At 34.6% G+C, this 17,545-nt stretch overlaps 1 protein-coding gene across 1 annotated transcript in view; it reads right to left on the bottom strand.

Moving 5' to 3' along the window:
• Window positions 1–11,309: 11,309 nt before the first annotated feature.
• AKAP6 (A-kinase anchoring protein 6) overlaps window positions 11,310–17,545 on the bottom strand; it is a 236,437-nt gene continuing 230,201 nt past the window's right edge. Inside the window, 2 exon segments of the mRNA XM_009290373.1 lie at window positions 11,310–12,264; window positions 17,389–17,545. The exon segment at window positions 17,389–17,545 is cut by the window's right edge and continues 19 nt beyond it. Coding sequence (XP_009288648.1) covers window positions 17,430–17,545 — 116 coding nt within the window. The 3' untranslated portion in view covers window positions 11,310–12,264; window positions 17,389–17,429.

Below are 17,545 nucleotides of genomic sequence, written 5' to 3'. Positions count from 1 at the left end.
ACACATCATGGAGCTCTGCTTTCCTGGAGGTGGCTGAACACCTGCCTGCCGATGGGAAGGAGTGAATGAATTCCTTGTTTTGCTGTCCATTTTTCTGTCTTTAAAGAAAATAATTTGAAAATTTAGTCTCACAAAAGTGGCCAGGAATTCAAATCCAGGCACCATTCCATCATCTAATCTAGGGGACTCATCTGGATGATCCATTTAAAGGTCTTTTCCTGTCATTACATTCTTTATTTCATGTTATATTCTAGGACACATGGTATGCTACTAAGAAGCTGGGTCTCTGTCATTAGCCAGTGCTAAAGGGCAATTTGTCATTTCCAATGGCAGCGTGCACTTAGCAACTTTAATTGCGGAAAGGATCTAAGTTCTGCAAAATCTTGTGTTGGAAGCAATAGTCACAAATTGCCATGCAATTTTAAAAATATAGCTAGTTAATTTATTATTTTACTCGTAGAATTTCTTTAGAATACAGGCATTTTTATTTCCTTTTAAGTGTGTAGTTTGTTATAGAACTCAATACTCAAATTCAAAACAACTATTCTTTGCTGTTTCCACAGATATTCACAAAAATAAAAAGTAAAGATTTGGTTATGAAATAAATTAAGTTTAAAACCTTCTATTTCTAACTGGACCTTGAAGCAGATTTCTGTATCCAGAATGAAATAATGAAAAAAATCCTATCCGGTATAGAAGTAGTAAGTAATATGCAGCACTATAGCAAGCGTATCATGTTTAAAATGCCAGATTGTTACTTAACCAATAGTATTGACATATGATGAAGTATTGTCTGGATGAAACTGCTATAGCACAAAGGAATCACTATGCCTTTTTTAAGCATACAGTATGTAAACATGTTTAAGGATTTGGGCTAAGGAAAGGTGCTGCAATTTTTTTTTCAATCATTTGCCACACTTCAAACAGGTGCTGGCCCTCTGATTCTATAGGCAGATTCATCCCACTTTATTAGCACTATAATGAGTTCATATTAGTTGCTTCTGGTTTCCACCTATGTAATGGAAAATTATCTTGCATAAAGACTGGCTATTTATGGGGCCCCGGTGGCATTTTTTTTACATCATAACAATACTGCTTTTTAAGCGACTATTTCCTAGTCTCATCCAGTTTCCCATACATGTATCTTGTATCATCACTTATTTGTTTATTTATTCATTGCTTTGCCCTAGTGAATACAAGACCTCGCTATCCAACTTCCACTTTCCAACACTGCAAAGGAAGAAATACTCAGGGATCTTTTCCCCCTTTCATTCTAATCATGTCCTCTGTGCTGAGAACAGAATTTCCTGATAAGCAAAACAGACAATGAGAGTCTGTAGCCTGCTTTATGGCGCAGGCATTACTAGTAAATGAAACAGCAAGAGCTCCCTTTTCAGAACCACTATTTATGGATCCTCGTGTAGGAGCAGCTTGGCTTCTGTTCATTAACATTGTCACAATGAAATTTAAGGACTTCGGACCTGGTTTTAAATGTGGGCGGGCATAAATGGAAGAACTGTATACTATGTAATTTTGCTTCTTTTTTAAATTTGGCTGATGAGAAATGTTTCATGTGTCTTTGCGAGTAGGAGTAGAGAGGAAGTGTTGGTGGGTTAGTGTTTATCTTCTCCTTCTAATAACAAACAGATCCCCTTCCAAAACCTACTCTATTGTTACCTTTAGTGCAAGGCAAAAATAACAATATAGTCACAAAAGAAGCAGCATTGGGGAAAATAACTGTGAGATGTTCATTTGAATATTTTGTTATGAGGTCCCATTGGTAATGAAGCATAAGATAAGGACATTTTTATCCAAACTGATGTTTCAGCAAATAATATTGTAAAGATGATATATTTACTGGCTACATTTTAGATTCAAGTATATAACTGTAGCAGTTACAATAATTCTGTTAGTAGCCCACACCTACCTTAAGAAATGTTTTTCTTGGTTGTGCAAAAGCCTCATCAAATCCTCTTTTCTCCATGTGCTGGCTCATATACAGCACTTATCAAATTCTACTTTCCGAGCACCTGATCTGTCATTTCATTCCTTCCTATTAAAGATTGTCAGCTGCTGTTCACCAGAGTGTCTGGAAAGTTTATCCCACGTTCTTAAGCCTTTGTTTTCCAGCTCAACACACATACTCAGAGCTGAAAGTCAAGCTTTTCCCCAGAGGCCCATTTTTCTACAGCACCAGATCTATATGTGTTTGTTGCAGATACTAAATAACTGCAGTTCTAATACCTCTAAAAATGTCACGTCAAACCTTCGTTTTAGAAGAGCTGGATGAAATCTCAGCCCCTGTTCACAGATGCCAGGGTTCAGCTGCAGATCTGTTTTGATGGAATCTCAGCCCCTGTTCAGGGATGCCAGTTGTAGTAGGTAAGAAAGACAGGGCAAGCCAAGAACGTTGTTCTGGTAGTGGCAAGAGCGACAGGAAGGATGTTCCTGAAACTGCTTTCTTTTTTATCCTTCCACAAACTTCATGAGCATATGATAAAATATAATTTTTAGAATGTAGATTTCTAAGATTAACATGAACTTTCTTCATATGATCTTTTTAATTTGACTAAGCTTAAGACATACATTGAGAGATATTTCATTAGTGTGTTTACTGTCATGATAAGGATCAGGAAAGATAAATAGTATTGATCACCATTGAAAAATCACAAGAAAATAATTTTAATGTATATGATATTCTAAAAGAACCACCTGAATCTTTGGTTGAGGATATATAACTTGGCTTGCAATTGAAACTATATAGTTTATTCTAAGAAAATGTTAAAATTAAGAATTCCTGTTGTTTGCAAAATGTGGTTTCCCTCCTAGATTGTTTTAAAGACCCATACAGTAGAAGTCTTGGTATAAAATTTTCTTGAAGAAAAAAAAAAAAGCATATGATTGCATAAAACTTTCAAAGTACAATGGAAGTCTAAGAAAAATATAATTATTATTGTCGGTTTATCACCTCAAACATGTTGTTGTAAATGTCATTATATCAGATGAGTTTGAAAACAGGTTTTCCATTTCGCACTTTATTTGACAAGGTGATTCATTGTGTAGAGCAGTTTAAGATGTCAGCCCTTGTGGAAAGAATTGAGTTGTGCTGATGTGCTTATGAGCATTCCTCCATCAAAGTATATGATTAAAGAAGGGTTATTCTTCTGAAATATTGTTACCCAACTGGCCTGAAATATGAGTGTTTTCTTTATTGAAATATAATTTATCACAGTTAACTCCTTCTAGGTAACCACGTATATGTTACATATGGCATATGGAAAGCTGGTTACAGTTATCCACAAAATCATATTTGAGATAATTTCTTATGCTGCAGCACAATAGCTTGTCAAGTAATTGAAATAATTTTTTTCTGACATCACATCTTAATTTTCAACAGGGGAATGAAGAGGAAAGAAAAGAAACACGGGCATTTTCTATGCTTTTTGTGTGTGCCTTGTGTCTGTCAGTGGCCCACTTTTGATTGCCTCAGAGAAAGGAGAGATCTTCTATCTTGTTTTGGCCATTTTTGCATTGAGTTTGGGAAATTTCCCCTGTTCTTTCAGCGGACAACAGCTTTCATCATGGAGAATGAAGTTTGCTCTCCACTGTCATTAGTTTGAACTAACCTGCTATCTTAGCACAGCTGCCTATTCTATATTTAGACTCCTTTACAATCCCACTAAGCTATTTGACTCAGTAATTTCTTGTAGAAATGAAATTCCACAAATTAATGATAGATCATGCAAAGGAGTATGGTATCTCCTTCCATCATGTCTAAACTCACTACCAATCCATTTCCGTGAGTGACTTGGTATTATGTGGCTGAGAGAAGAAGACAGACAGATTTGTCTTAACCAAACCATTCATTATTTTGAATACTATCATGTCTGTTGTGTTACAAAATGCTGTCAAATAGTTATAGATACATACTGTAGGCATAACTCAACTTTCCCTCTCCCCCTTCCTCCATTCCTCCCTCCCTTTTCCCTCTTCCTTTCTTTTCTTTTCCTTTTCTTTCTTTTCTTTTATTTTAATTTTATTTTATTTTCTATTTTCTCTTTTCCTTTTTTCTTTTCTTTTCTTTTCTTTTCTTTTCTTTTCTTTTCTTTTCTTTTCTTTTCTTTTCTTTTCTTTTCTTTTCTTTTCTTTTCTTTTCTTTTCTTTTCTTTTCTTTTCTTTTCTTTTCTTTTCTTTTCTTTTCTTTTCTTTTCTTTTCTTTTCTTTTCTTTTCTTTTCTTTTCTTTTCTTTTCTTTTCTTTTCTTTTCTTTTCTTTTCTTTTCTTTTCTTTTCTTTTCTTTTCTTTTCTTTTCTTTTCTTTTCTTTTCTTTTCTTTTCTTTTCTTTTCTTTTCTTTTCTTTTCTTTTCTTTTCTTTTCTTTTCTTTTCTTTTCTTTTCTTTTCTTTTCTTTTCTTTTCTTTTCTTTTCTTTTCTTTTCTTTTCTTTTCTTTTCTTTTCTTTTCTTTTCTTTTCTTTTCTTTTCTTTTCTTTTCTTTTCTTTTCTTTTCTTTTCTTTTCTTTTCTTTTCTTTTCTTTTCTTTTCTTTTCTTTTCTTTTCTTTTCTTTTCTTTTCTTTTCTTTTCTTTTCTTTTCTTTTCTTTTCTTTTCTTTTCTTTTCTTTTCTTTTCTTTTCTTTTCTTTTCTTTTCTTTTCTTTTCTTTTCTTTTCTTTTCTTTTCTTTTCTTTTCTTTTCTTTTCTTTTCTTTTCTTTTCTTTTCTTTTCTTTTCTTTTCTTTTCTTTTCTTTTCTTTTCTTTTCTTTTCTTTTCTTTTCTTTTCTTTTCTTTTCTTTTCTTTTCTTTTCTTTTCTTTTCTTTTCTTTTCTTTTCTTTTCTTTTCTTTTCTTTTCTTTTCTTTTCTTTTCTTTTCTTTTCTTTTCTTTTCTTTTCTTTTCTTTTCTTTTCTTTTCTTTTCTTTTCTTTTCTTTTCTTTTCTTTTCTTTTCTTTTCTTTTCTTTTCTTTTCTTTTCTTTTCTTTTCTTTTCTTTTCTTTTCTTTTCTTTTCTTTTCTTTTCTTTTCTTTTCTTTTCTTTTCTTTTCTTTTCTTTTCTTTTCTTTTCTTTTCTTTTCTTTTCTTTTCTTTTCTTTTCTTTTCTTTTCTTTTCTTTTCTTTTCTTTTCTTTTCTTTTCTTTTCTTTTCTTTTCTTTTCTTTTCTTTTCTTTTCTTTTCTTTTCTTTTCTTTTCTTTTCTTTTCTTTTCTTTTCTTTTCTTTTCTTTTCTTTTCTTTTCTTTTCTTTTCTTTTCTTTTCTTTTCTTTTCTTTTCTTTTCTTTTCTTTTCTTTTCTTTTCTTTTCTCACATATCTTACCTCTACGCTTGTCTAATATGGTGACCTTTACATTTCCGGATGCTGTTCTACATATGAAAATCCAGTGTGCAGGGTATATGGCTAAGGACTAAGGTGCTGATATACTTACTGCCTTTGTCTTCCTCTCTTACTGTGGCCATAAGAGTGGTGGGTAGCACAGAAATATGTACACACAGATTACAATTTGACTTTACTCACAGTTGATGATAATTATTAAGAACACATCCCTCCCCCTCCAAAGAACTCACACATAGATCCCCCTCCCCCTCCGAGAAGAAACCTCCTCTTCAACACCCTATGTTTAATGCAATCAAATGTTAATTAACTGACAATGGTACATCTGATTGATATGCTTGGCATACTGAAGAGCAGATTCAGAAAAATGAGTGTTCATGAATAGCATCACTTTACAGTTTGCAATAACAAGTCTAGCAATAGAGATAAATCTGTTTCAATACAGTGTATGCTCCTATCATTCTACAAATATTTTAACCAGAGCTAGTTCCCATCAATCATCCTTGAAGCTCCACCTCCTCCTCTGCTTCTCTCTTCTTTTTCAGTCATCAGCCAGAATGACATTTGCAGATCCGAATCCTCCCTCCAGCCTAGCTGGCACAGCTGCAGCATTACATATCTACCAGCCACCTTCTCTTCACTCCATGCCCCTATTGTACTGCCTGCCACTTGCCCACCTTTCAAAACGTTACCTGTAAATTGCCTGTTACAAAAATAAATTGCAAACACTTCCTTTAGTTGCTGAATTGTGCAAGAAAAGGTACAGGTGGAGAACTGTTCAGCTCAGAAGACCAGAGGAGAAGAGATGCAGGAATATGTAAAATGAACAGCAACAGGTTTGAGAAACATTTATATTCTCATTTAAGGCAAACTCCCCTTACAGGGGAAGCTTTCTTTAGTGGTCATATTAATAGTGGAAAATAGAGCTCTATGTGCATGAAAAGCTTTTTAAAGACTTTGCCTCCACAAAATATGGCCAAAAGCATCACTGATCAGCTGGGCTGGCACAGATGCTCTGCAACCCAACAGAGGTGTGGGATTGTTTGTTGTTTTTTTTAGTTCGGGCCACAATTTTAACCACTGAAAAGACATTTCCATAATCTTTTCAGCACTTTGAAGAGCCCTACTTTGAGGTAAGTAAAGCCAAAACTATAGAGAGACATAGATCTGTCTGGCATCAGTATGTCAGGATAAATAATGAACAGTTAATAGAACTATCATAATCCTACAAAGCTTAGAGTATTCTTGATTAAACTACTGGCAGGGGACCACCAGGATTTACAGAAAGATTGCTTTTTTGTTTTCTTTTCCTTCTATAATTTTTTGTCTGCCATTGTATATTATTTAAATTTTGCTTGCTACAACTTCATTTTCAAGCTTAGAGGTAGATGTTTCTCAGCCCAAATTTGGACCTGAAGAAACAACAAAACCCGTGCCCTCTAAACACAGTTCTGGGATGAGACTTTTGATTCAAGAGCTACAGATACATAGAGCAGTTCATATATATATATAGGTATACAGTAGTAGACTCTATGAAAAATTGCCATACCACCTGGCCTGAGGGCACATTATTTCCAGTAGCATTTATCTTCCCCTAAATAAAAGGAATAGGTTTGAGGTAGGTTGTTGATGCTTAGTATCAGTTCTTCCAGAATCTGTTTTTTTTTTTTCATTCTGTAAATGAAGTGCATCAGGAATGATTTGTGTTTTTCCCCTATTGCTTGAAATCTTGTCAAATATGTTTCCCTTTCACTCTCATGTTTCTTTGGAAAATGCTACAACTGGATCCTTGCTGCATTTAAAACATCCTCACAGTAATTACAAGAAAGAGAAAAAACTTTAAAAAATTGCATGTTTTTAAAAATTATTCATTTCCATTTGCAAACCCAGAATGTCACAGAGGCATGAGCTCAATATAAGGCAGAGGTAAAAACATTTACTTGTCTAACTGTTCTTTTCCATACCATATAATTTCATTTTAAGTATGATGTAATTCTGTACTTCTTGTATTTTTAATGATTAGTTTGACAGTAACTACAATATCCCAGTAATATTTGTACACTGAAATTACTGATTTATACAACTCTAACTTCTCTTTTAGCTTATTTCCCCACTCCCCAGAAATAAAGTAATACTACTTGCTATTGCATAGGAAATTCCATTTTTAAAGCACTGAAGCACTTAGAATTCATCCAGTGCGCAGACCTGAGTGATGCCAAGTTCATTTATGGTCTAGTCCTTAAAAACATTTCTAAAATCAGGGGAATGAACATGCATTTACGAAGCAAACAGTAGTCACATGAAAAATGTAAGCAATCCAGGTTGGTAGAAAAAGTATAGAAGACAGGGTGAGTCTGAAAAATTAGCAGCACAGCACTGAAGGCAATAGATCAGATGTCATTTGTTGGCCAAAATCCCTCTCAAAGTGATGCTATTATTAGGAATAAGTTTGTAGAAACTTGTCAGCGGAGGAGATTGACTTGGCTGAGGACTTGACATCCCCGTTAATCCTCTCAAGCCAAGTATGAGTATGGTCTGGCCTAAACATTAATAATCCCTTTTCTGTGCACTGCAGCACAGGAACCTCTACAACATTGTTCCTCATGTCTTCAAGCCCCCCCCAAAAAGCAGCCCTTTTATCAGATACATTTTAGTCAAAATGTGTTGTTTTGCTCAACACAGGGGAATTGGAATAAAATTCTAAAATATGTGACGTGGGAGGCTATGTCATCCATGGATCCTGTCACCAAGGAGGAAGGTCGAGACGCCATCTAACTGACAGCGACTCTTTGTTTGAGTTTATTGTGAAACAAACAGGAGCAATTTCAGTATCTTTGCCTGTGTTTGTATGCTTACGCGTACACCTGTATACAATGAACAGCACAAACAACCATAAGGACATAGAGATGCCACCTAAATTTCTCTTACTGTAACAAAGGTGCAGAGGCACTGTTCCACAAAAACTCTTTGACTTACCTTGGGAAAAAGGCAAACCATTAAGTGAGAAAGACTGGGGACATGGTTTACAAGGCTATCCATATATAAAACTACTGTGATTACAAAACACCTTTTAAATCGTGGTCCCAGGCATGTGTTTTACCACCAGTGTTAGTGTGCATTCCCTTTGCTTAGAGCTGGAGAGCTCTGGCTCTCCGTGGAAGGAATGCGAAGCAGGCAGGAAAGGGAGATCCACGTGTCAGGGCCATTGCTGTCAAATGGCCTCCTCACACATTGCAGATGTTGTTCAAGCATGAGCCAGAGAGTGTGTGGAATAAAAAGCAGCCTATGGAACTTTAGGTGGGGATAAATGCTGCAGAAAGCTTGCAGCATGCTTCTACACCACAAGAGAATTTCACCAGCAGGGAACAGGATCTATACAGGAATCTATGTATGAGCTGATCTTGGAGGTAATATTGGTACAGCAACATTAATTTTATGCTATACCAATATTTTTCTTTAGGGAGTTAGCACTAGAACTTCTTGCAAGTTCTAGGCACAATTTGGCCATAAGCATACGACTTATACCAAGACATGAACAAATCCTGTAGAGTACATATCAGAGATTTCCTTTAGAAATCAATTTTTATTGACAACAAAGTCCAATATATTCTGAAAGAAAAATAAAAAAGGTAAAGCTTCTAACCATGCCAAAAAAGGAACAGTTGATAATGATGGGTCTTGCGTCACAGTCATAAAAACGATGGCTTTATCTCATGAGACCAAATATTATAGATCTGGGAATACTAGTTAAATTAAAATGTTCAGCATCTCTCAGAAAGGAACCACAGAAATTTGAGTTGATATAATATAATATTCCAGATATTGTATGATGAATATGTGGTTTATTGATTGGACAAGTACTACTCCCCCAGGAAAAGAAGCGGATTTGTGGCAAATGGCCTAATAGAATGATACAAGTAATTGATGGAGTTCTGCACAGTCTGTTGGGTGAGGTGACAGGTCTGAAAAGCCTCGGACTTATTAGTTTTCCTGTCATCATAGTGTAAGGTATGACTATAGTCAAAGTAAATTTAAAAAAATACAATATAAATCAGAAAATGCTAGGGAGAAAAAAAGAATGATTCCAAACTCAATTCCCATGTCAAGACAATTTTAAAAATCACGTTTGAAATAATTCATAGATTAACATAATTGTCACTGTAAATATTTTACTAAAATTAGGAGTTATATTCCAAATTACTTTATTTATAATTCAAAAAATATTCAAAATATATTAAAGTGATCTTTAGCTATATAGTTATACATTTTAGGTAATTATAGATTAACCTATTAGATTTGTACGTGTTACAAGATAAGCAAGAGCAGAAAACTTTATAGATTCAAAAGGCTCTCTTAAAAATTGCTTCTTATTATTTACACTTTTCTTTAAGCTAAGAGTTGTTTCTGCTGCCCTACCCACATCATAGCCTACCCAAGGCTACGCAGTGGAAATTTAAATTGAGAAATAAATAATTTGTCTCTTGCAGTAATAGGAAGCTGTTAATAATTTGGAAAACATGAGGGGTTTTTTTAAATTCCTGTTCCTTTATTGTTGTATAAATATATCAGCTGGTCAGTACAGTTCCTCTAAGCTACTAGCTAAGCTTGTCAAACTGATGCACATTTTTTAAAGGAAGAAGAATTGTGAAGCATTTTATAAAAACATTTATGTACTTGGAAAAATAATGATAAAAGGTGGTATGGGAGAGCATTTCTTGCCTTTTAACTTTCCTGACATGCCTTCCCTAGTGTTTTTTTAGGAGATGAATGCCATGTTTGCAGAGATAGATTATAAAGCTGTCTAGCTTGTTTTGGCCACCCAATATAGTTTTAACCCAAGATAAAAACATTTAAAATGTACAATCTAAGTCATTGAAACAGCCAACTGTAAAAGTGTCTATATAAATATATATAAAGCTTATTCAATATAATTACGTAAATGAAAGAAATTTTAAGAATCAGACAACAAACTGTTAATGATAAACGAAGAAAAGATGTGCTATAAAAGCGTGCTTGATCATTGGCACCACTGCAGTCGGCAGTGTACTAGTTTAAACTACTAAATATTTGTGTCTCCTTGTTTGGCCCAAAAGACCTGCAGAATCTTTAATGAAAAGGTTCTTTACCCCTACCCACATCATAGCCTACCCAAGGCTACGCAGTGGAAATTTAAATTGAGAAATAAATAATTTGTCTCTTGCAGTAATAGGAAGCTGTTAATAATTTGGAAAACATGAGGGGTTTTTTTAAATACCTGTTCCTTTATTGTTGTATAAATATATCAGCTGGTCAGTACAGTTCCTCTAAGCTACTAGCTAAGCTTGTCAAACTGATGCACATTTTTTAAAGGAAGAAGAATTGTGAAGCTTTTTGTAAAAACATTTATGTACTTGGAAAAATAATGATAAAAGGTGGTATGGGAGAGCATTTCTTGCCTTTTAACTTTCCTGACATGCCTTCCCAATAGTGTTTTTAGGAGATGAATGCCATGTTTGCAGAGATAGATTATAAAGCTGTCTAGCTTGTTTTGGCCACCCAATATAGTTTTAACCCAAGATAAAAACATTTAAAATGTACAATCTAAGTCATTGAAACAGCCAACTGTAAAAGTGTCTATATAAATATATATAAAGCTTATTCAATATAATTACGTAAATGAAAGAAATTTTAAGAATCAGACAACAAACTGTTAATGATAAACGAAGAAAAGATGTGCTATAAAAGCGTGCTTGATCATTGGCACCACTGCAGTCGGCAGTGTACTAGTTTAAACTACTAAATATTTGTGTCTCCTTGTTTGGCCCAAAAGACCTGCAGAATCTTTAATGAAAAGGTTCTTTACCTCTGAGCCAGGTAATACAGATCTTCAGCAGCTATAGAATTGCGTATCTCTAGGGAATATTTGCAAAGAAAAACATATTCTTCTGTACATTGATAAAGCATTCTGTTCTTGGAACGCAGGTAAAACAGATCACCAGTTCTGCTTTTTTTCCCCAATAAACTATGTTTATTATGCCAATTCTAATTACCATGCAATCTAATGGTTATAAGGCTTATATTTTCCACATCACTGGACATCACAAACATGAAGGCATTTTATACTGTCATTATACATCAATGTTTGCACTTGGTTATACATATATACAGAAATTATTCACACATCTTAACCTTGCTATTTCCTCCTTTCAAACCAACATAATTTTACTGTGAAAGCAGCTTTTTAATAAATGATATAAGAAATACAGCAAGGCACACATTTTTTAAAAACTTTTTTTCTCATTACCACCTCAAGAAGCATAAAAAACCAAAATGTTGTACTTAATTCAGTAGAATGTCAACAGCTCCTAATATACAACACCATGTAGTTGTTTCTTGAAGTGTTGCATAGATTAAATTTTAAAATTAAATAAATAAAATGCCATTTATTTTAATTGCTTAATTTTTAGATGTATTGAATCAGGAGGGCTAATGACTTCTTTTTGCTGCAATCCAACAAAATTGTCACTTTAAAAGTAAAATAGTTTCAATAAACTTATGCATTTTACACATAAATATTAAATTTGATACATAAAATAGAAGAGTACTGACAGGTACAGATCTGAAAAGATGAACCAGACGGATCATGAATTCCGTGGAACTTCAAAACTTTAAAGAACAGAACCAGTGGTAAGTAGTACAGGAGCATCCAATTTAGGAAGGGGGGGGTCATTAGAGGTAGCTTGGGAGAGGAATCCCTATGAAAGCAAATGGCCTTGCTACAATACAAAATGATCACTGAAATAGGACTAGCATATGCAGCCTGATCACAAAGCCAACATGGACAAATCACATTTGGAAAGAAAATTTATCTTGGGAGTCAGTGTAATGAAAGGCAGTGATACAATGGAATTGGAGGTCATCCCAGGGTTTACAGGATGAACCTGCACCTGAATTGCAGCCAAGTGTCTAAAAGGAAACAAAAAAGTAATAGTAGGTTACAGAAAATGAAGTTTTATTTGCAAAACATAGCTCTTCCAGAACAACCAGAGATAGTCATTAGATGGTCACATGCCAGAGCCTTTAATGCAGGAGCATACAGTAGGCAAACAATGACTTTTAACAGCCTGAGGTACAAGTTAGTGTAAAAAATTGTACTGATGTAGAAAACTCATTGATTTTTGTAAAGACTTTGTTTCTAAAGAAACAAGGGTAGTCATCAAATCTGACCTTTTCCCTGGATCCTGTCCTTATCCTTACCTGTGAACTTACCTTCAGCGCACTCAAAAGTGCACCAATCAATGAAAACAGGAATTTTCAAAAGCCAAGCAACAAAAAGATCTACCCATCACTTATTTTAATATTTATGTAAACATATGGAATGAGATTTCAATGAAGAGGAGGAAAGGATTGTCACAGAAGTGGTCCACGAATAGAACTGTCAGTGTCATCACTGTATTTTTAAATTGTAAATAGCTATTTAGACACTTCTAGTACTAGCAATGAGTTAAATTTTCATACTATAGAATTATCCAGCTCAGAGTTTAGGGTTAAACTATTCATCAAAGAGCACAGGCTTATGATGAGGATTATGAAGAAATAACTGTCGGAATACAGCTCAAAGATTAGTGCAAAGTACATCTCATAGGCATTTCCTAGGAGGCACTCCAGACATGCATTATGTGCCTTCCAAATTAAGCAGGAATATCTGGATCTATCCAGTTACCTTCTCCTTTGATCTTATTTGGTGTAACTGACCCCCCTCGTTTATAGAAAAAATATAGTTACATGAAAATAGTGAAAAGCTCAACAGTTTGTTTAAAAATTAATGAATAACTGAGCTGAATAAAGGGGAAGATTGTATCAAAAGGTTTCTACAACTCTGGCATGAGTCTCACATATCTATAGTAAGAAAAGTCTCACTGATGGATTATGTCAGGTTTTTCAAAAATTATGTAATTCACAGACAATACAAGATTATCTGTTTATTTTTTTTTAAAGTCAGCTACTGTAAGGAGCTAAAAAGTCAGACTGTTTTAAACTCTATAAACAAACATTATAGTATCTACCTCCCTATAAAAACCTCTAGGAAAAAAACGGTAAGCAAAGATTTAGATTATTGTTGTAGTTCCAGTCTCTAAAAGTAAATTATTACATATTATCTATTGTGTAAACCTGTATATTACTTTTCTCCTGTAATGAATAATTAACTAACAGTCCTTTGCATTTATGTATCAGCTTTTATCTGTGGATCTCAAAACACTTTTCAGTGAATAAATCATGCTTCACAGGTCCCATTGATCATTATTCTCATTATTTTGTTGCTAAAAAACTGAGGCAAGGGAAGGAATAAGTCATATAAAAGCTATTGCTGAGCAGGAAATAACAGTCAGGCCTTCTGAGTACCAGTCCTGGGTTTCTCCTGGCTATAGTAAGTGGCAGGATATTCTGGCTAACATTGCAGCACTGTCAGATAAAACCAATTTAGTTTTCTTAAGCCCAAGTAAAATATTTTTTTCCCTAAATTAAGTTAAAACTTAAGTTTAAATTACAAATTCTGCACAAAAGGAAGGAAATAGCTTTTGGACTTATTTGTAAGAACTAACAGGTTACACACAGAATTCTAACGTATGCTCTAAAAAAAGACTTTTGACACATTACATAAACCTCCTTAATGTATTGATCTCTACGCATATTGAATATGTGACTAAAAATTCCCATCCCATTGGTGAGTCATAGGTCACAGTGACAGCAGAAGATCGCATGATCTCATATAGAGAAAGATAGTTCTTTCAAGCTGTCCCCTACTTGAGAAATAAAATCAGCATAGCTTTATGAGCACCTCTGTTGAAGAACTCCGTGTTGGCTCATATGAGAGCCTAGTCAGTGCTGACAGAGATATTTTTAAGCCTGCTTATAGAATTGTTATTATTTTTCCATAATGGTCATTTTTTGTAGCAGACCACTAAGTAACAGGATTGCAACATTTGGCAAAAATATTTTCTTCACTATTACTTTTATTCTCCTGTACAGCCAAAGTAAATACTAAAAGAGTGTAAAATCAAACTACATTTCAAACTATGCCTTTTTCAGCTTTGAATTCTCAGTATGCTTTTAAGGTACACATATACTATAGATTATTTTTCTCTAAGTATTGCAGCTACACATGGAATTACACATTTAAATGAGCTTACAGCACAGGTGCTACGGGAAAAATAATGGTGTTTGCCATTTATCTTTCAAATTAAATAATGTGTTTTTAAATAGTAACTTTTTTCATAATACACTTATGGGAACAACATTTATCTGTCACATTTTAAAAGATGTATTAGTAATAAATGTAAATTACCTTTGGAAAATCAGTAATTAGCCTCATCAAAAAATAAACAATCTGCCACCAAAAAGATAATCTTTAGCATAGTTAAGCATAATAACTGTTATTTGAATAAGTTAACAAATTAGGATAGATTGCTTCTGTAATTCATTCCCCATAGCATGAGAGATGAAGTTAAAGCACCAAGCTTGTGAATGGGGGCAGGGAGCTCAGACTTCAGTGAAACCAAATCTAGCAGCTCATATTTTCATTTTTTGATGTGCCAGAGATAAACTATATGTATCCTAGGGCTTTATACTGGGAATAATACAGTACATAATTTCCACGGAAGCAATGCTCTATGTATCAGTTAAGAACCAGTATATCTTCCTAAATGTACAAAGTGGGATGTAGCGTGAAGGGCTTTGTTACCTTAATATTTGTCAACCCCTGGGCAAAAATTAAAACTATAACATAACCCTATTAAGTTGTTGCATACAGACTCTGCATTACATTTTATTGCATTGTGGGGCATTTATTAATATCTCCATCCTCTATGTCCAATCTTAGTCCTTACACCAACTGCATATTGTCATATCCCAGTCTTATGAAAAGCTGGCTACCATGTACGTAACTGTGAAGTTCTGAAGAGTGAGGAAAAGTTTATACAGTATTTTGAGATCCTCAGAGGAAAAGTACTAATAAATTGAAAAGACATGTTGTACCTTCATCGCTGAAAGAATGAGAACAAGAATAAAATCACACTCACTATAGTAAGTATTCTTCCTCAAATTAATATTATAAAAATGAGTGGAGAAAAAAAAAAGAAAACTAATAAAACAGTAATTTAGGAAAAGCTTATGTTTACATAATTATCACTTATCAACCTCAGACTTTTGTCATCATCTCCATTTCCAAATGGGGGCTTCCACATACACATAATCCTTTTAACGTAATTCTGGGATATATAGTATCATCTATGAGTTTTGTAATTCCCAGTTGATTTCCATTGCTTCTCCAGTTGTTTGGATGTGTCCAAGTATTAACCTAACTGGCAATCAACAGGTCATGATAGCCTATTTCAAAGCCATTCAAGAAATATCCTCTTTGCTATGATGGTTCCAAGATAATGCATTATTCAAATAGATACGTGTCGAAAGAGATAGCGGCAAGCTGTAGACTATTGCTGTCATAACCTAAAGACTTTGCTAGACATATCTATACATATGTGAATGTGTGAATGCTGGGTAAACTGCCAATATGTGCAAAAGAAAAGCCCAAAGCATAGTCATATAATATAGCAAAATCAGGAAATGCAGAAGTTGTTAGATATCTAATAGCAGCAAAGCAATCTGTTTCATATAAATAGGCCCAGATCCTCTGCTACAGTTACATAGTTTGCAATAGGAGGGTACTAGTGGTTTTGATGGGCAGTGATGAATAACAGCCTTTTCCCCTAGCAACATCATGGAATCACAGCATAACTTAGGTTGGAAGGAAACTTGAACATTGTCTGGTCCAACCTCCTGCTCAAAGGAAGGCTATTTTCAAAGGTAGATCAGATTATTCAGGGCCATGTCCATTTGAATTTTGAAAATCTCCAAGGATGGAGATTCCAGAATTTCCTGGGGAAACCTGGTCCCGTGCTTAGCCTTGTGTTTTATTGGAAATTCCCTTGCTACAGCTTCTGGCAAGCAGCAGCATTTGGAATTGGGAGTAGCATTTGGAGTTGCCATGCTGGCTCTGGTCTACTGGAGGAGTGTTTCCAAAGACTAATGGCATTCTATACAGCTATGCTGGCTTTTGGGTCACCAAACAACTAGTGAAACTCAAAGCAGCAGTGCTACACGCCAGGATCTGATCCAGAAGTTGTGTTGTAGATCTTCTTTTGGTGTTAAATGTTCAGTTATTGTTAGACATTTATGTGAGGTCAGAAACTCCAGATCTGAACCACTTTCAAACTTTGGAAGAGATCAGAGCCACTTTTTCGTCTTTGGTTCCACCATCTTACTTATGTTTCAGAACGCTTACCACAAAATAGAACCGAAGCTCCCAGTACTGCTGTGTGGCTATCAGTTTCCATCTGCTCTGGTATTCAGGTCTTTATTCTACATTACCCTCACATTATACTCTTTAACGATTTGCAAAGATTTCTTATTTTGGTAACCTCAACTTTTGGCCTAACACTGTGTTGTAATAATTGTGTTCTTAATAATGGCTCACTGAACTTAAATCATGGTAAACTGACATCAAGAGATGACTTCTCTACTTATTCTCCAGTCTGCTTAGCCATTCTTCATGGCTTGTCTGGAAATATTGTAGAACTCCAACTCACTAGTCACCCAAAATTCTTGTAAAACCAGAAGTTCAGCTTCATCAACTGCTTTTGAACACCTCATAAGGCCAGCTGACTGTGGAGAAGGGGATCAATGAGCACAGCTGGTTTCTGGTTCCACAGCTCAGTTGAGGAGGGAAGAGGAGGCTGATATAGAAATAGTATGTTTGAAGAATTCCCAAGTTCTGCAAGATAGCAGAGTTCTTCTAGAAGGGAGCAGCTCCAGTCAGTGCAAAGCCAAAGGGCAAGAAGCAGTTAGTATTCACTGCATTGTTGACCAGTGGCATGTAAATTGGGATTATAGTGTAATCAAAATAAATGATATGGCACTATCATAAAACAGAAGCCCTGGATGGTGATTCATCTCTTTTCATTGTACAAAAATGTAAAAAAAAAAGGCAAAAAAAGGTAAAAAAAATGAATGTGCAACTTGTAGAGTACATACCTGTTTTTAGGATAATGTACGTGCCTGGAGAGGGTTACATTCTATCTGTGCATATTTATATGTCTTTCCTTATGAAGATTCAGAAGATTTTCTTCACAAGTAAGAGTTTTACTGTTCTGATGCAAAGCGTCCTTTTTCTGTGAATGGCCAGGCTTTA

Source organism: Aptenodytes forsteri, unplaced genomic scaffold (assembly GCF_000699145.1).
Source record: "Aptenodytes forsteri isolate BGI_AS27 unplaced genomic scaffold, ASM69914v1 Scaffold108, whole genome shotgun sequence".
Taxonomy (NCBI): Eukaryota; Metazoa; Chordata; class Aves; order Sphenisciformes; family Spheniscidae; genus Aptenodytes; species Aptenodytes forsteri.
The sequence above is the reverse complement of the archived record's forward strand: the minus strand, read 5'-3'. Positions and strand labels throughout refer to the sequence as shown.